Here is a 19,565-nt window from a genome sequence, read left to right on the forward strand (position 1 = left end):
CAATTATGTAAGTCAGAGTTTAGCTTTTAATTGGAGCAGGAGTGGTTCTTTGTCTTGTGCCATCTGTGCTGTAATTTCTTTCAAGCACAAGTGCTTTTAAATAGCTGAACTCCTTGATTATTTATTTATTTTATTAAATTAATAATTATGTTAATAACTTTGGCATTGCATTTAGATTTGGTCAAAGACATATCTATTTCTTACAAGAGTAGTGTAGGAAGGGTAAATGTGGAACACCCACTTAATGTTGTACTTATTTCACAGTGAGATTACAAATCCTGTTTGGTTCATAAGATGGTGTGAGCATCTTGGTGGCGAGTATTGTAGAAAAGCAATTTTACTTTTGCCAATGTACCTCTTGTAAAGGTCACTGATGGAAAAACCCATTGTACAAAAACTGATTCATGAGATACTGCCCTCAAAACTGTTGAAACTGAGTTTCTGAGGGAAGGATAGATGGAAAGGAGAGAAGGAGATGGAGAGCGCTAGTATGCATGGTGTGTAATCTGCTGTCCATTCACAATCTGGCACACTTCCGTTGCTAAGAGGAAACTCAGTGTTGCTGTTTGTTGTAGATGTGGGTAACATTTGTTTAAACCAAGCTTAATTTTTCCTATATCCTTTTAGTTTTAACATTAAGCATAAATCTGCCGTTGAATATATATCATGACAATCATTTTCGTATCTGCATATTGTGAGAATTGCAGCTCTCCTCTCCACGTGTGGCTACTCTGATGGTTGCTAGGCACTGCCGTACATACTGCAGGTGGTCCTGTCCAGCAGTGTGTACGAGGAGGTATTTAATTTAGTTAATTCAATTGGATGTAAGATTCTTAAGGGGTTAACAGATGGGAAGAAATACTTTATTGGCTTATTATTTCAGTGCCTGACACCTTTGTATTCAGAATACTGTTTAGAAAAGAGAAAAAGGCTATGAGTTCTGGATCACTGATGGAGAAAATATCCCTGTCACTTGATACTGAGGAAATGCCACATTTCTGGTATCTTTAAATCCCTGAAGATAAGAAAACAACTACCCATCCACAGTGTCTGGAAACTGTCCCTGTAAAGCTGGCATTATGGCTGTTGTCGGGTTTTGTACATTACATGAAATGTTTGACTCCCAGTGATCTCAATCTGTCACATCAGAGCTAACCAACTCCTATTGGTGTGAGGCTCTAAAGATAGTGCTTTAAAAAAAATGGCATCCTTCTTTAATTTTAAAGTTAAGAAGCCCTTTATGCCTCTGTATAATCTGCTCAAATACTACAGAGGCAATTATGTACTGCATTATGGCAGATTTAGCTTATCACTTGACTGCTGTGCCTATCTTAGGATCATCACCACCTGATTTATTTTCCCATAACACAGATTGCAGTCCCATCATATTAGCCCGGGACCTTGTTAGAGACCCATTGTCTGCCCACATTGAAGCAGATGTGAGACATGCCTCCCAGGTGTGCCAGCCAAATGCACCTGAGGTTATGGGAGAGCTCTGACTAACTCAAATGGCACCCACAAATAAGCAAGGAATCGAATTGTCACCTGGAATGTGTCACTTGAGCAGGTGATCCCATAGCATTGGCCATAGTGCACTTGCTGGTATTCTGGCTGTTACTGCATTGTGGTTATAGATACTGCACGCTGCTTCCGAGCGTGCACACAGCCAATTACGGCATGTCAGTGGAGGAACTCATTAAACTGTGGTACCTGGTTCCCTTGCAATTTGCTGTCTTCCTTAGAGAGAAGTAGAAATCAAATTTCAAATAATTGTTTCCTCTTTGTTTGTTCGTTTGTTTGTTTTTCCTCAAAAAAGGCTGATATTCTAGGCTGGTACACAAGTTTAAGCAGTGTGGTCTCTTTATCTCAGTGAAAATATTTTTGATAAGTGTGTGGGTTTGGTTTTTTTAAAGCAAGATCTGTAGATACATGGGCCTAAGGAGGGCTAAAAACCTTATTTTACTCCCTTACAGTCCTGATTAGTAAAATATTCTCTCTTCTGTCATATGATGTGGGACAGCCTTATGGACTGCTTATTCCACTGCTGTTGAGGTCAGGGCTCTGACTTCCCTTTCCAGCAAGGCAGGAAGGAAACTGGGTAGAAAAGTGAAGAATAAACACAGACTCCAATGTAAGTTAAATTTCTCTTTATTGGTACCCCAGAACATCTGAAATTGTTCCTCAGAAACAGTATTTTGTGCATTGTTATACAGCATGCTTTTAGAAGCGTAGATAAATGACAAACTTTTCAGATACCAAAATAAATGTGTGTACCATCCCGGTACGCAGAACTTCATATTTTGGTGAAGTGTCCCTTTTGGTCCATTATCAGACTATCTTTCCGTATCCATCTACTCAATCCGTAACAGAGCAGTTATGACAGAGCAGCTCATATACCCACCTGACCTTGGCTGGTATCAGGACCTGTAGCAATTTTGTACCACAGGACATTTTTATCAAAATTCACATCTGATTCTTTAATCGTACCCAGAAATAGTCTAGAAATGTATTACATTTTTTCTGCAATGAGTAGCAAGCAGCCAACGTCCATCTGTTTCTTCCTGCCCCTTCCTGTTCAGCATCAGTTTGCTTTTCCGATCCGGATTCATAAGATGATTTTCTTGCCCTCATGATGCAGGTACACAAGGCATGTTCAGAGCTTACAATCCAAGTGACTATACATTGCAGTATTAAATGGAGGAATTGGGATTGTTGGACTTGTTGCTTTGCTGGCAACAGTGTAACATTTATCTTCTAATGTTTTAGCTGGTATTAATTAGCCATACAAATATTTAACAGCAACACACTTAATATCTTCTCTTTGGGGGACCAGGAGAAAAGAAGAGAGGCCAGGAGTAAATTCTTAGAGGAGAAACATGAAAATAGTCACAAATACAGCAGGATAATATTTTCTTGTACTCTTTTCCCCAATAATGTTTAACCACTGTGTAGAAAAGAGCTGTATTGGTTTATCAAAGGATAGTTATTGCTATAGTTAAAATCATCTGTTGGTTTATGCACAAGCTAAAGCAGCCCTAGGTCATCTTTAACTGGGGCCTGACATGTTTCAGTATTTAATCAGATGTCAGAAAACAACTTAGATCACCAACAAATTCTGAATATATCCTGCATGAACTGAGAAAAGGGTTGAGAGAACAAGGATGTCAGCTCTCTGCCTTTAATGTATCTATTAAAATAGGTTCCAGTTATGCATCTGTCTGTTTTTATTAGCTACTTTTATTTCAGTATTCATCCTTTTAGAAGTGTTTACATCTCACATATTAAATACACGTATTTCAATCAAGCCGGTGTCAAACAGCTAATCTGGCTAGTTCAGCAGCGCTCTAAGACATAAACTGCTTTCAGACCTTACTGTTACACTTGTATATAGTGATGGAAGTGCCGCCGCATTGCAACCGCAGAGGTTGTACTTAGGTAGTTGCGCTCTCCCCCGCTGTTGCGGTCCCTACTGCAGAGCAGTGCGTTCTGTCAAACACTGTCATCTTCAGTACAAATTTTCCAGGTACTGGAGCTGGGTTCCTAACGTGTGTCCTCAAGTAGGCAATTTACTGGTAATTATATTAAATGTTATTTGACACTGAAAGTTATTCAATATCTGTTTAGAATAATCTATTAGAGTTCAAATCTATTAAACTTTTCAAATGTTTCATGTAACCTCTTCTCTTGGGGCATTATAGGAGTAAGATAAGAGATACTAGGGCGCTTGTCAAGGAGTTGTATTGCTGGACTTGTAAACGCAGTGATTTAATAGGACAGGCTTTGATTCCTAATCTCTGAAAATAAATAAATTTGTTTCTGTCACACTATGGGTACTCATTAAAAAAAGATAAACTCAATAGGAGGTACTAACCAGTTCTTTTTTCTTTCAGGAAATATGTAAGCCCTTTAAAGATTTCAATGTTTATGCTACATTTTAAACAAGAAAATTAAAGATTGCAGTTAGGATCTTTTTCATACATTTTCAAACAATACATAACTTTCTGCTGTGGGAAATTTTCTGTACATGTTCTGTACATTGTTCTGTAACAGTAAAGTCCTTTCCTCAAACAACGGGTGTAATAATGTAAACCAAGAGATTTTTAAGAAATAACTTGCCCTTTCTGTGATGCTGTAAAAAAAGCAAAGCAGCACTGTTTAGCTGGGATAACCTGTTACCTATTTCCCACAGTCATTGGAAATCCCATTCCTGAGGGGCTGTTCTGAGCTTTGTTACTGTTTGGGGGTTTTTGGTTGGTTTGTGTTGTTTGTTTGTTTGTTTGTTTTTTACAGAGAACATTGGAGAGTTATTAGAGTACTGCTTAAGAGGAGATACCTTTTTGAAGTGCACACTGGACAACTATGATGGTGATGCCCTCCCTCCTTCAGGTTTAGGGATCCAGGACTGCAAAGAGGCAGCATGCTAACTCAAAGCCTTATTGTTGCAAGGAAAAATTACTATTTGTTTCTCTCTGAAGATTTGCGTACTCTCTTGGGCTACTAAACATGAATCAAGTCAACTGCTCGTTTTCACAAAACATGGCAATAGCTATTTAATATCAACTGCTCCACTAGCCAAACGTCTGCATTACACGGCGATTTCTCTCTCCCATCCATCCCGGTAGGTGTTTCGCTGACAGCCCTCTGCCTGGGGCCGGGGGGTGCTGCCGGAGCGCACCCGCCCCGAGGCCGCTCCTGGCCGCACAGCTCTCCGCCCACCGCCCGTTAACAAAGAATCTCAGATTTATTCATCTAAAAGGGCTTCTGAAGAGTTTAAGGCAAAAAAGGGCCCGTGGCCTACTCCGCCCTCGCTGCGGACGCCCTGCGCGGGACCCCAGGCGAGGACTTCACCCCTCGGGGCCCGGCGGAGCCAGGCCCCGCCGACACCGGGCCCAGCCAGGCCCGGGCCCGGGCCGCCCCCCTCACAGCGCCCGGGGGCTGAGGGCGGCCGCAGGGCCGTGTCTGTGCCCCCGCCCCGGTGGGCGGACGGCACCGGACTGGCCCCAGGGCTGACGACTCCGCCAGCCCCGCCGGGAGGCGGCGCGGGGCGGCCCCGGCGGCGGAGGGGCGGGGCCGCTCCCTCCCGTTTCCCAGGGTGCACCGGGCGCGGTGGCTGTCTGGCCACGTCCCCGGGCCACGTCGCTCGGTGCCCGCTGAGCTTACGCCATCTTCGCTCCCCGGCTCCGGGCTGCGCTGCCGCCTCTGCCGCCGCCATGAACATCTTCCGCCTCACCGGGGACTTGTCCCACCTGGCGGCCATCATCATCCTGCTGCTCAAGATCTGGAAGAGCCGCTCCTGCGCGGGTGTGTGTGGAAGGCCGCTGGGCGGGCGAGGGGAGGGCGGCGGGTCCGGCCGGGCAGCTCCGGGCCGCGGTGCCTGAGGGGAGCCTCGCTGGGGGCTGGGCGCCATGGCTGCCTCCTCACCGCGGCAGGGGGGTGCTGCGGTCGCCTTTGCCGCCCTTTGGGGGCCGCTCCCTGAGAAGAGCTCAGCCGAGCCGGTGGGGGGGCTGGGGGGCAGCGCAGGGGGGTCCCGCTTGCCCGGGAGGCGGCTGCGGTAAAGCGGGGAGAGCCGGGGGAGGGGGATTGCCCCCCATCCCCGAGGCGTCCCCTGAAGGCGCCCCGGGCGGGAGGGCAGGACTCGCCCCGGGCAGGTGAAAAGGGACGATCGCCCCCCTCAGCGCAGCGGAGAGGGGGCTCGGCCCCCGTCCTGACCGACCGACCTCCTAACTCGGTCCCCTCCAAAACCAGGGTGAGGGGAAGCGGGTGGGCAGCCGCGGGGGAGGAAGGGGGAGCCGCATCCCCCCCGCCGGGGTGGGGGTGCACTCGTGGGAGCTGCGATTCCGTTAAAGGTTTAGCGGTTGCCATTATTTGTACTTTAATCCCCGAGCACCAGCACTTCGGCTGGCCCCGGGAGGGTCGCTTCTTCCTTACGTAACCGCCCGGCGGCGAGCGAATGAATGGGGAGGCAGGTTTGGAGCGGGGCGGGGGGGGAGGAATGCGGCCCCCGCGGGGCGGGCAGCCTCCCCCCGCTCCCCGTGCCCGGGAGAGGAGACGGAGCTTATTTTCTCGCCTTCCCTGACAGTGCACAGCGCTCCGCCTGCGTGTTTACTTGACAGCTTTAAGCGCCGCTCTGGTGCGTGAAGGCTGGTTTGGTGCAGCGTTGGGAGTAGCTGACTTGCAGTTTGCAGATCCTGAAGTTTCCCTCGCTCTCTCCCTTTCTCTCCCCGCACGGGTTTGCATTCGCGGCTGAATAACGCGCCCTTCTCCTTCCCTTTTGTTTTCTGCTCTCGCTGCGGTAAGAGTTAAACTGCGATTCGCGATTATAAGGTTTCTGGGGTGTTCTCTTGTTTTCATGCCCGGCTGTAGGAGAGAGGATCCAGGCTGGAGTGAACAGGCTTTCAGTGGCGATCCCGGCCTGGTCTGACGTGGCAGCGGGAGAGGTGTGGCGCGGAGGGAGCCGGGTCCCGGCCGCCTCCGGGCTGGGCGCCGGGGAGAAGCCCCGCTCCCGCCGCTCCTCCGCCAGCCCGGCTCAGAAACGCGTATTCTTCCTCCGCGTTTTGTACGTGCTTGCTCGAATTCCCTGTGATGTGGTTTGCTTTTTTCGCTTCTAGTGTGCGGTGTGGCGGTTGGAGGGAATTGCAAGCAGCTCTTATAACTGCAGCGTAGGTGATTTCCTTCAGAAAACTAGGAGTTGTAGTTCAAAATGGGCATTTCAGTGCTCTGTTACATGGATCAGGACACCGACCCTGGAAATACCATTTTTGCTGTGGACTGGGGTTTGACTGTGAGCTTGACTTTGCCTTCTCTTCACTGAGCTTCTCATTCATTAGTAAGAGGGATTATTCTTGAAATCGTTTTGCCGTGTGTTGACATGAAATATCATTCAAATACCGAGTTAACGCTGTTGAACAGATGTATCTGTAAAGTCTTAAGAGCGTGAAGAATTAGTTTAAGCTGCAACCTGAAAGAACTGAGAATGGGGAAATGAAAGAGATTTGTTCTACAGGTAAGAGGAAGTACAGGTTCTGTATGTTTTCATGTCAGGTTACTTTTTGCCAATCACTTGATAGTGCAAAAGAAAAAAATAGTAAATTAATAGCTTTGGTTTTAAACACACTTAAAGTAAAAACTGTTCTTAACTTTACAAAAGAGCTCAAGCAAATGACTCCACGGTCCAAATGCAGTGGTAGTGCAGCAGTATTGTTTCTGAGTCATGGAGCACAAGAGCTCCTTCCTAATGAACTTTCCTGGCTCAAGCTGTAGTGGACCAGGAATTCTGTCTGGATCTGGCAGGAGAGGGCCTGGCCTTCTGCAACTCTTCTGTAGAGTTCTGTTCTCAGCCTTACTTGAGAAATGCAGTCAAGATTACAAACAACAACAGAGTTAATGATCTAAAAACTAAATATCTCTTGCTGTCTGAAGAAGGAAAATGAGAAATTCTAGTACAACGCTAAAATTCAAATAGGTTTTAGGCAAGAGATTCTTAAGTGACCTTTGGATGTGAGGTTATTTACACAGTATAGTACAATGTAACCTAGTCCTATCTTTTTTGCTTAAAAAGTGATCTGATGTTGTTTTACTTAAGTCGGTTGTGATTGAGGATCTCTGTGACTAGGGATTTATTCATAAGAAAGTAGACTGATACCGATTGTTATCTTTGGTACTGCTTTCTCCAACACAAAGAAGTAAATGGGCCTATATTACATAGTGCCCTCAACTCTTCCCTTTACCAAGTTAGCTGGCATCCCTGAACACAAAACAAACGTGCATGGGCTCTTTCAGTAGAAAATGTCTGCTTCATTCATTTTCCTGAGAAAAAAAATGAAACGGGGGTGTGTTTGTATGGGATTGGTTTTTTGGTGTCTTCCAGTTCTGCCTGAGTCCTTGAGTAAATCCAAATCTGTGTTACTTCTACAAGATCAGTGTCTGAGGCCTAACAAGTTCATCTAGAATGAGAAGAGCGCCTCAAAGGAGCATGGGATTTTATTTTTGGGGCCCCATCCTGTTCCTTGTAGTCGTCTGTTGTTGTCAGTTGTGGTTTCTACCAATAAAAGCTTCTTAAATATGTATTTGCATAAAATATGTTTGTAAAGTTGTACACAACAATAACCCCTAAATAGTTGCCAGTTAATGTTGATTAGCTGCTGAATGCCTCTTATTAGTGGGCTTTCTGCGATTCCTTTGCATCGCATATTAGAGCAGCTTATAAATTAAATAAACTTATACCTCATGGTTATTGGTGACTAAGGAAACATGGGCAAACCAGCTGCTGCTTTAACTGTTCACTTTTGAAGCAGTAGAAACTTAGAAAATAAAAAAGGCTTCTAACCGGTTGCTGAACTGTAGGCTGTGATCCGTGAAGAGCTGGCAAACCACATGGTGCCGACTCCTCTCTTCTGGGTGCATCTGTGTGTGTCTGAGGCCTTTGTTCCAAGAGGAGCTCAGAGGCCTGTAAAAGCAGCTGGGAACGAGAGGGAGACAGCCCGTGTACCTCTGCTGCAGCCTGCTGTTTTCTGAAGACACATCAGTCCCTGTTTTCTTTCCTGAGAAGTGACTCCTCTAACTGAGGAAGATAGGTGAGACTAGGATAATCTGCATTGTGAAGCAGTCTGTGTTTTCAGTGTTCGACAAACTTAATTTTTTTTTCCTAATTTAGTCAATATGTTAAAAAGAGAACAAGAGCAAAGTGAATCAAGTAATGATTTCAGAGCTGGCAGGGAAACAATTTTTTGCATGACTGGTTATTTGCATTTCCAAATTTAGAACTTGGAAAAATGTTTGCCACTTCAAATAACAGCTCAAAAATAATTACTAGGAGCCGTGGAGAATGGAGCAGGTAACTCCATTATTGACTTCATGTCGTAATTAGGAAATTCATGAGACTTGAAGAATCCTGTGCTTTCAAACATTGTCATGTTCAGGCTGTATTTTCTAATCCGTTCCAAGTCAAATCAGATTGTTTGCACTGTGAATTACTGCCTGAAAATTGATTTGCTTTTCTCAGTGTCATTTGTCAAGTGTTAAAGGTGTCCTGCAGTTGCAAGGCTGTTGGATTACATGCTGAATATTCTAAATAAAGTAGTGTAGATAGTAAATGTGTAATACTTCTACTAGGTAATGTAGCTGTGTCTCACAATTTTGTTTGTGTCTACTATGGACCAGATCATATGCTATGTTGAAGACTTTAGACAGTACTTTGCCATATGCTGCTGCCAATTTGTCTGTATTCTCTCAAAAAAATGCTGCTTTAGGTAGGTTTGGAATTTCTTCTCTCTGAAGGAATATTGCCTTTCTCAATTAACAAATTTGTGTTTAGAGTTAGGCTGGGGTTTTTAATTGAAAAGTACCGGATTCATAATGTAAAAGTACAGGATTTTATGAGCATAACTGAAGAAGTTTTGGTTCTGTGGCTGAGGTGGACTTCATGCTGAACAAAACTACTTTTTTTATTAAATACTTCAAAAAGTCTATGAAGTGTCCATGACAAAGTATGGACTGGCTTTCCTTAGAAAAACTTTTCTAGATTTTACGGTTGTGATAGGCAGTTCGTAGTTGGTAAGTAGTGTACACACTCCACAGCCAGGACAGCTGAATGCCTTTGCTGCTGCCTATTGCTCTTCACCCAACTTGCAACAGCAAAATGAAGTTGATGAGAATGTACTCCAGTATCAGCTCTGCTGTCCTCCCTGGCTGTGAAAATCAGCTGAGCTTTTGAATTAAAGTTTCATGTTATTGCTTTTAGCCAAACTAGAGTGCAGAAGTTGAAGGAGTTTTTCCATGTGTGAGGATGAAACAAAAATGAGAGGTTTGACTCTTCGAAATTTGAGCCCAGAGCTTGGGAAGAAGAAATAAAAATGTGTTTATTTAGCTCAAGAACAAAGTAATGTTTGTGGGAGTAAAAGGAAAGGGAGAGTAACGGCAATGTAGTCTCACTATATTGCAGTTACCAACCATGAGGCGAGGTCAGTGCTGTGGCAGGTACACTGATACATTTCCTGAAGTTTTCCAATGCATCAAATTCATACAGCAGAGTGTTCACCTGTTTCCTCCCCGTTTTTGCTAATGGTATAGATCTTGCCTTCTCCCAGTTTGCCTGTCTCTCCATAGGTCTTTGGTTTAAGCTTTTAACCTTGCCTAGTCTAGCCTACTTAACTTGAAAATTAGTTTAAACTTGGCTTTAGGATGTGTTCTAGGAACATTTGATTATTCTAAAGATTCAAAATCCAGTGTAAATACTGAAAGCCTTAATAAAAATGACAGCTTTTGGGTTAGGAGGGGAGGTGAGGCTGGCAATGGCTTAGAGGATTTTGTCAAGTATATTACTTGTATTTATGTGACAGTACATCCAGATCCAAATTTATAGTACTTATCAATAATTAATGTATCTTATATGCTTTTTCGCTGTTCGCAGTTATTTACTAAAAGAAAATAGCATGCTAAATAATTTAACATGACGATCTGCTGTAGCGTGATGCTGTACTGTGATCTGTCCAGGTGGGTATCTCTGTCCTGTAGGCTTTGACCTTAGGGCAGCGTTGCTTGCTGAGAGGTTTTATTGGCGTGAGAGCCAGGCTCTGTCATGAGTTGTAATGTCAGCGAGCACACCTGGGATGCAACTGAGTGCTGCTTCAGCTGTCTTTGCAAGGTAGTTCTAGTTCAAGAAGGGTCAAATGTATTTTCTTCTAAACTTTGGGAAGTGGTTTGTTTGTGGTTTGGGGGGGGGTGGGTGTTTGGGTGTGGTATGTTTGGTTTTTTTTTTAAATACTTACAGCTTTTGTTTTATAGTTTTACAGTCTGTATAACTGTAGGGTTTGAGGCATTTGCTGTTTCCTGTACTGCAGTTGCTTATGGGCAGTTGGGTTGGTCTGCAGGTAGTACATTAAGCTCACCTCATAGACATTTCACATATGAAAGTTGCAAACAAAAACCCTTTTTAATTGTTATTGTTTCAGCCATTCCTGTACTTGATGTATAAACCTAAAGTCCCTTCATCTGGGACAGCTTATTCAGTGTTTCTTAAGCTGGAGTGAAAAAGGAGTTCAACAACCATAGCAGATAGCCTTTCTTCGAATTGCTTTATGGCACTGTTAATAAAAGCCTTTCTCAGAAATATCTCTGTATAAAGGGACAAGGATTTTCAGCCTTGCATCATAACCCTTTCCTAGAGAATATTTTTCCCTTTTGTTATTTGAACAATATTTGCATGCTTAGCTGAACAGATTCAAATATTTTTACCCTGGATGACTGAAAACAAGAGCAATTGGAATAACAAGATAGAGGCGCAGGCTAGGTTGTTTGTCCCCCTGCTGTGACACGCCACCACATCAGTATTGTGGAGCGATGCTTCACCTCAGTTTTCAGAAGCTTTTAGTGACTGATTGTGCAAAGCTTTTATGCTTCTAACCCTGCTATAGTGGCTGAAGTTAAGTGCAAACAGATGTTTTGATGTTGGGGCTTTGGCTTTTAAAATCAGAAGTTACTTTGAAGATGCAGTGTAGATGTCTGTCAGTTTAGCTCACTTCTCCCTTTTTTATTTTGTTATAGTACATAGTAACATCTGGTTTTGACTGATATTTTTTTTTCCCACCATGTGGTCAATTAAGTTTCTGAATTGAATTGCCTTATATTTTGAAATCAATTTATTCCTTTAAAATCATGTTACTGGTGCTAGCGTACTTTCAGATTATCACTGGATCTGTAGTAGTATCTATTGCCCTTGTACCTTTCCAGCTATTAGCATCTAAAGAATGTACTGAGGCATGTGAGAGCACTCTGAGAACTAAAAGCTGATGCAGCCTTGCTGCACAGCGCCCAATGATAATGTAGGACAGATAGTGTGATCTACAAAAATATCACCTGCAAGCTATCTGCTCTGAGTAACTTCTGAATCTTGTGTAGTCCTAGCACCATTTCCAGTACAATGGTGTGTAGGTAATTTACATTCACACTACTCAGATAGATGAACTTACAGTTCTGTTTGTACAGCTTAGTTCTGGAAGCCTGGATTTTGTCCTAATTTTGTAATCAGCTTGCTTAGAAATAAAGGTTATATCCTTTCTCATCCTTGGTATCAAGAGTTTTAAAGCACATCATCACTTTTTGAATAATTAATTATTTCCTTTATCGCTTTAGGTATTTCTGGGAAAAGCCAGCTTCTGTTTGCACTGGTCTTCACTACCCGTTATCTGGACCTCTTCACTTCATTCATTTCATTGTATAACACATCTATGAAGGTAGAGTATACTGAAGAGTTAGAAAATCTAGTAATGTTGCATGCAGAGTGCATAATTTCATTAATAAAAGCCTCTTTAAATGGCCCACTGTGCAGTTATTACAGAATAAGTTCTAGACGGGCTTTAGAGAAAAAATGTGGAAAATGGACTCAAAAGCTTACTTGTTTCTACACTCTAGGTGCAATTTTTAAAAACTGTTTGTATGGGGACTGTGACATTTAGAACAAATGCCATTTTGGTTATTGAAAATAAAAGCTCTTGGAAAAATGTTTCAAATAAATTGTATTTCTCAACTGAGACATTAGAGCTTAAGTAAATCTCTTTTTATCCACTACGAGGTAAATTAGTATTCAAAATGCTTTGCCAGAACTGTAGCTAGGGTCTGGTTGGAGGCTGATCAAAAGTTGACAGGAGTACGTTTGTAGGAATGTAGCTTCCATCAGATTTTACCCCGTTCACTTGCCCACTGAATGTTAGCCCAAATTTGGTTTTGTTCTTTCTTATTTATTCCTGCAACTTCTGGTGCTGAGTACAAGAGAACAAAGCAGCAGACAGAGAGTGCAGCATGTTTGTGGCCCTAGTACAGACTGGTGCATTTGTGGCACCAGAGCAGACACCTTTTTAATCCAGTTCCTTTATTCTTGGATTTTCTTGATGCTCTTCAACTTTCATTCGGAGGATACTCTTAATTTTGCCAAGAGGAAAGACTAGATAGTCAATAATGCAAAACATACTGAAGAATTAGGGGAATAACAACGTAAAATAAAATTTTAGATCTTAAACCCACTCACACTGTTGTCTTCTAACAAGTCAAATGTGTATGTTTAAATTTTAATATTAACAATCTAGATGAAGAACTGTGGATTAAGTAAAATATTACTGAAACACAAGCTTTTTTCCTACGTAATTTCTGACTATTGAAAGCTACTGTTGGGTGCGCTAAAGGAGCAGCTAGGTTTTTTTGCAATTTACTTATTGGTTGTTATTCAGGGACATGACCATGCCTTTGTTTTGCAGCCCTCCTACCCAGAAAAGGAATGAATATGGGAATGACGCTTGTGATACTCAACTTCATACTAAACAGAGTCTTTCCAGTAATGAAAGAGTGGTCCTCTGTTCAAATCCAATATTAACTTGCAAAATGGAGGCCTCTCTTACAGTTTCAAAGGTTGCTGCTTAGAGAGACTGTTAGATGTAATTACTGTAGTGCCAAGACAAAGCTGCTTGAGTGTCCCAACACAGCTTCTTGTTCTGTCTACATATATTTAGGAGTATGTAACATTAGACAGTCGTAGAGAACGTGAACTGCTATATAAATAAGCTTACCCAGAGCATAACTAGATGAACTTTCTAATCCAAGAAAAATGCTGTAACTGGCAGCAAAAAAGTTGTTAATTTCTGTAGAGTTAGGATTTTCTTCAGTATTTCTAGAGAAACATTAATTAAACTACAGATGCCAGTTTGCTGTATTTGTCTGGCAGTGGTCATCAGATATTTAGGAAAATGAGTTTCTTCTGTGTCCAAGGAGTATGTAGAGAAATACACAAATTGGCACTATCTGCCTTTCTTAATGACCTGCAGACTGATTTTTGTGATTTGTAGCATTCTGTATCTTAGGGTTTCTTTTTCATGGTACCTGTATCTGAGTAGTGGAGGCATTTCTGCTGGTGCACTCTGCAGTCATTTTTCTACCATTCTTTTATTTTGGTATCTTTAAAAATGAAAACTTTTTGAGTGTCCCAAAACACACTACAATTCTCATGAAGAAATTTTTAATAAGGAGTTGGGGTTCCTTCACACTTTCTTAGTGTCTTCTATGACCATACCAATTACAATTAGTTTATACCTGTAGCAGGGATTCCCTATATCTGGTATCCTGTCCTGTGGTCCTTTAGTCAGGCAGGGTGCTAGTGTAGTAAAGTCTTTGGATTCTGAGCTCCTTAATGTGCTTTTTGTATCTGTAAGCAGCACTTTTAGTGATTAATAGCATTTGTAAACAATGGGGTTTTAAATGTTACTTTTCAGTTGTAAAGAACCTATATTTAATGTGATAAATGGTTTGGAATATTTAATCTTTGTGATGAAACTGAGGCAGAAGCTAAACTATTTGTCTAGTGTACCGTACTGTGTTGTCTCCAGGACGGTGTGATCTCTGTCCTGATGATGGCAGATGGACCTTTAGAAAGTCATGTATTCTCTCTGATTCTGTTTTCTCACCTGTAAAATAAGGCTATTTGCCTATTCCACGGGGAATAGCTATGAAGTCCACTGTACCATAACAATTAAAAATGGTAACGTTAGACATCGACTGAAATTGAAACTGAGTTCTGGTTCACTGCTTCTAGCAGTCTGTTAGTTTTGCAGGTTTTATGGCCTGTTGGTTGGTGGCGATCACAGAATCAATCGATCAGTCAGGTTGGAAGAGACCTCTGGGATCATCGAGTCCAACCGTTGCCCTGACACCACCATGTCAACTAGACCATGGCACTAAGTGCCATGTCCAGTCTTTTCTTAAACACATCCAGAGATGGTGACTCCACCACCTCCCTGGGCAGCCCCTTCCAATGTCTAATGACCCTTTCTGAGAAGAAATGCTTCCTAATCACTGGCCACTTTTCAGAGTTCAGAGATGTTTAAAGGTCTAAATCAAATCATCTAATTTGTGATATGTTAAATGGCTGAGTCCGAATGGGGCTTATTGAATAGATTTTTAATTGCCACGAGCCACACCACTCCCAGGCGTTTTGAATGTAAAAAGACCCCTTCCATCATTATTGCATATATGCACGTGCACATTTTTATGTAAGTGTTTTGGGCCAGTGCTTCCCCTGCAGTAGCACAAGGGTTCCTTCTTCCAACCAGTTCCTTAGTTCTGTCTGCTCAGGAAAGGGCCTTTAAAGAAGCTTTGGACATTCACCTCAACCAGAGCCAAGGTGATGCTTTTAAAGCAACAAAACCAGAGAGCCCAGTCATTGGTTTTCAATTATTACTCTGCAGAGAAAAGTTAAATACCACCAGATAGCCTGGAACTGCAAAAGCATGTAAACAAACAATACAACCAAAAAAGCGCTTAATTCCTCTTAGTGCCTGGGAATATCTTTGTTCAGTGAGTTTGATCTAATCCTGAGACCTCTGTGGGTTGTTTTGTTTTTTCTTCCTTGTTCTTTAGCTTATCTACATTGCTTGCTCGTATGCCACTGTGTATCTGATCTACATGAAATTTAAGGCCACCTATGACGGAAACCATGATACATTCAGAGTGGAGTTTCTGATAGTTCCTGTTGGTGGACTCTCATTTCTTGTCAATCATGACTTCTCTCCTCTGGAGGTGAGTTGATTGTGGGCAGGAGGTTATACTTTTTTTGTCTCTAAAATATTTAGAACATGAAGATGAGCATTTTTAGGCTGATTGAGGAATGTTTGAAAGATGCCTGTGTTTAGTAGGTTCAGGCTAATCCTGTTTCCTTAATGCATCTTTACAGTGTAGATTTCTGTGAAAATTTAAGGCACTTCAGGATAGAGATTATTATCAATGTTGATTATTTTATTAAGCAGAAGACTGTCTTTTTTCCTAGTGTACTCTGATGGTTATATTAATTCAAAAGTCTCCTTCCTTTTGTTATCTTTGTTAAAGAAATGCCCCAGAATGCAGTTTGTGAATAGTTGGTGCCACCTGGTGAAAACCAAAGGAATTATAATACTTCTTAAATTTTGTAGAATTGCAAATGGTCTGGAGTGTTAGAAAGAATTGCATTGTATTTGAAATGCAGCTATGTGTTTCCCTATCAGAAAAATTATATTAAAAATGTAGTTATAGAGAGTTCGAGCAGAGTTCTCTATTTTCCCATGAAATAGAGAATAGCTTTAGATGCTTATTGTAAGTGGACTGAGCTGCGTTTTTATATTTATTGGTGTTAAATTATTTTATTAGAGAGTAAAGGAATTGTAACACTTTGAGACATTATTTTAGATTTTCTTCTGTATTAACTTCTTCTTTAAACCATTAAAAGATTAAAAAAGTTGGAAGAACACAGGGAAAAAAAAGGACTACATCTTCCCTGCAGCTTTTCACAGCACCGGCTCTGTCAGCTGTATTTCATGGTGCTGTGAATCCTGAACTGATGGATGCACATATGTTTCCTCACGAGTAAACCTGTGCCTGCCAGCTCACTAGATGGCTGGTTTGGAGCGTCTGTTGTCTGCCAAGAGAGTTGTTCCCTCATACCATCCCATGGTTGATTATGAAGCTTTCACTTAGTTTTTCCTGTACCAACAACAGTTTGCCAAAATACTATACCTGTTCATAACATTCTTAGAGAGTGAAAAGCCAAGCCAAGTCAAATATCTTTCGTGCTTCTGTTATCAGTAAGACAGCTGAATATACCTGTGGGTTCTTTTCCTTTCAGATACTGTGGACCTTCTCCATCTATCTGGAATCGGTTGCTATTCTCCCTCAACTTTTTATGATCAGCAAAACTGGGGAAGCAGAGACCATCACTACTCACTATCTTTTCTTCTTGGGTCTGTACCGTGCCTTGTACTTAGTCAACTGGATTTGGCGCTACTATTTTGAGGGATTTTTTGACCTCATAGCTGTTGTTGCTGGTGTGGTCCAAACCGTTCTTTACTGTGACTTCTTCTATTTGTATGTTACAAAAGGTAAGTAGTGCAGTAACTTCCAGCTTCAGGTGTGGAATGTGGCAATTAACACATTCATAGGGATCTGCTATATAGGTTGTTACTTCTGTGTGCAAAGTATCGCTGAAATGTTGATAGATTTAAGTACGCTTTGCTTTCTGCTAGTGTGGGGCATTTCTGAGGTTTGTTTTTGAGTACGGATAGAATATAAATGTATAAATGGTCTGATTAATTTAATTGACAAATCTAAGCTTAGCTAAATACATGTTGCTGTTGTCTTCCATCGATGAGCATGATCCTCATGCTTCTCCTGACAATGTACGCTGTTTTGTGCAGATTCCATTCTTACAGACACCTTTCTCAGTGTTCTAAATACCTTAAGAGTCCAAAGGATTTTGGATATTTCTGTTTATGCTAAGTGTAGAAGCAGTCATTACTGCTGGGTGCATTAGTAGTTCTGCCCTTATTCACATTTCTGGCTTCCATCGTATAACTACAGGTCTATATGGGGCTGTGTTAGTTTAGTCATAACTCTTGATAAACCATGTCCTATGAGGATGGAAAGTGAGAATTCCAGGGTGCCACAAGAGGGCAGGATTGAAATAGCTGTTAATTCATCAGGGTTTTACCAGTATGTGTTGAAGAGAGAGAGGCAAGCTTGGGAGGGCTGTCAGCCGTGCACCCATTTTGTAACGAAGTGGCTTCACGTGATAGGTTTTGGTCCCATTGAGGTTTTAAGTGTGTGCTTCTCCGAGGTCACATCTTTGTTTTGCTCACTGCTTTCTTTCCTACTTTTTCTTACAGTACTCAAGGGAAAGAAGCTCAGTTTGCCAGCGTAAGTGCCAAAAAAACCATCAGCAGCATCTGTCCTTTGGGATGCTTGGACAGAACAATCCTTATCACAAGCAAAGGCGAAGATGCTTGAGACAGAAAGTCAGAAACACAGCTCTTTATAGTGCAGGTAGTCATCAGCGGCTCTGTAAGAACGGAGGAAAAACAACCAGCAGATTTCTGTTTGATGCATCTTGCCTTTATCTTTTTTATTACTATGTATAAAGATTTTTTACATAAAGAAACTTATACTGTATTAATAAATTCAGTGTATGGTTTCAATTGGAATAGTTCCAAAAGTGAGATTTTTGTGAGATTGTTTATGACCAGGAACAAGTGCAAACTTTTTTTTTAATTTTCAAGAATTTCTTTGAAATTACTTGATTTTTTTTTTCTTTTTTTTTTTTTCCAGTGCACAGATATGTGCATCCTTGATGGATGGTAGTCATCTGTTCTTTCCCTTTGATTCAATTTTCATTCCACTATATTTATTTTTTTCCAAAAGGTGAATATATGTCAACTCTAAATCTGAAACCACCGATGTTTGATGTGACGTGCTGGTGCCCAGTCTTTGTGCCATCTGCTGACATGGAGTTCCTATTTAAAATATATGTTGGTGCCGGAAGGGGAGCAGTCACATTTTGTAGTTGTTCCCCTTCTAAAACAGGCTGATGGCAAGAGGACAGTAAGGAAACCTCTTGAGACCACAAGGATGGCCCCTTTCCTGTTTTGCCATGATGTTTGGGAAGGTAATCCCAATAATGAAAGCACTTGGCAGCGCAGGTCGTGAAGGGTAAGCGATGGGATTGTGTTGCTAAACAGCAAATGTTGGTGACTGTATTCTTTGTTCAGGAAAAGAAGGTTAAATATCTTGGATGTACAGCCCTGCTACACCATTGCAGCTAAAGAAATGGGAGACTTGTAAGTTGTTGATTACAGCAATCTGTAGGTGATCATTTTAAACAGTATCTACATTTTTTTTTTTTAATGTTTTATGAGCAACTTCCATGTTCAGCTTCAAGTGGTTTTTGATGTCACTTTTGGACAATTTTTTTTTTACAGTTTTTTCAAAATCAGCAGCACCAGTTACCATTCTTTATCCTTTAAATGATTCCCTTTTTTTACTGAGCTGTTGCATGATTTATCCTGTGTTACCATCCTCAATAAACACTTTATGAAATGGTGAAAATGTTTTTTTTTAATTCCTGAATTAAAGTTTTCTATTAGCCTGGGACCAGATGAAAAATTGTAGTAAGTACGAGTTGCTTAATGTCATTGTTTGCTGTGTTGGAATGTGAACTTTTTGAGGCTACGAGGGGCATTATCACTGAGTGAAGCAATGGTGACTTTGTTCTGCTTGTTTTGTAAGAGCGCGATCGCCAGCCTAGGGCAGATGAAGGTTTGGTGCTCATGTATGGTTTGATCTTCAAGAAATCAGTTGTCTAACTTTGTTCACCATCATTATCCCCCTAGTTAGTGATGGTTATTTTTCCTAACCCCAAATGTGAAGTGTGTTTTATTTGCAGAGCGTGCATGCTAAGATGCTGCAGTCTCTAGTATCTCGGATACTATGCTGAGTATCCCATCACTGTTCAGAGTTGCTCGAAACCAAGGTTTGTCCCTGGAATGAAATACAGGAGCCTGATTCTAGTTGTAGCCATAGGGCTACAGGAGATCTCTGCTGGTTGGTATGAGAGGGAACTCTTCAGGAGCTGGGTAGGTGGTTTGCTTCCATGTTGTTAGCGTTGTCCTTCAGTTCGGTTGCTAAGTGTCCCTCTGAGTGTGTTGTCCCTGTGCGTGCTCAGAACTGTGCAGAAGGAGCACGGGGGCCTGTGCCAGAGGGCTGGGAGCAGGTAGCAGGGCTGG

The 19,565-nt window shown here is 41.9% G+C and overlaps 1 protein-coding gene across 1 annotated transcript; it reads left to right on the top strand.

Annotated features, from left to right (window-relative positions):
• The first annotated feature begins 5,094 nt into the window (after positions 1 to 5,094).
• On the top strand, positions 5,095 to 17,911 carry KDELR2 (KDEL endoplasmic reticulum protein retention receptor 2). Its single transcript, XM_068422851.1, has 5 exons — positions 5,095 to 5,301; positions 12,130 to 12,230; positions 15,400 to 15,558; positions 16,637 to 16,889; positions 17,673 to 17,911. The coding sequence occupies exons 1-5, from the start codon at positions 5,211 to 5,213 to the stop codon at positions 17,705 to 17,707; spliced, it is 639 nt and encodes a 212-aa protein (XP_068278952.1). The 5' UTR covers positions 5,095 to 5,210; the 3' UTR covers positions 17,708 to 17,911.
• Positions 17,912 to 19,565: the final 1,654 nt, after the last annotated feature.

The sequence above is a fragment of the Nyctibius grandis genome, chromosome Z (assembly GCF_013368605.1).
Source record: "Nyctibius grandis isolate bNycGra1 chromosome Z, bNycGra1.pri, whole genome shotgun sequence".
NCBI classification, from domain to species: Eukaryota; Metazoa; Chordata; class Aves; order Nyctibiiformes; family Nyctibiidae; genus Nyctibius; species Nyctibius grandis.

Bases quoted from the DNA above. Each gene is read 5' to 3' on its own strand.
- KDELR2 (XM_068422851.1), top strand. From the start codon at position 5,211: ATGAACATCTTCCGCCTCACCGGGGACTTGTCCCACCTGGCGGCCATC. The intron at 5,302-12,129 runs GTGTGTGTGGAA...TTATCGCTTTAG, and splicing joins GAAGAGCCGCTCCTGCGCGG to GTATTTCTGGGAAAAGCCAG. The intron at 15,559-16,636 runs GTGAGTTGATTG...TTTTCCTTTCAG, and splicing joins ATGACTTCTCTCCTCTGGAG to ATACTGTGGACCTTCTCCAT.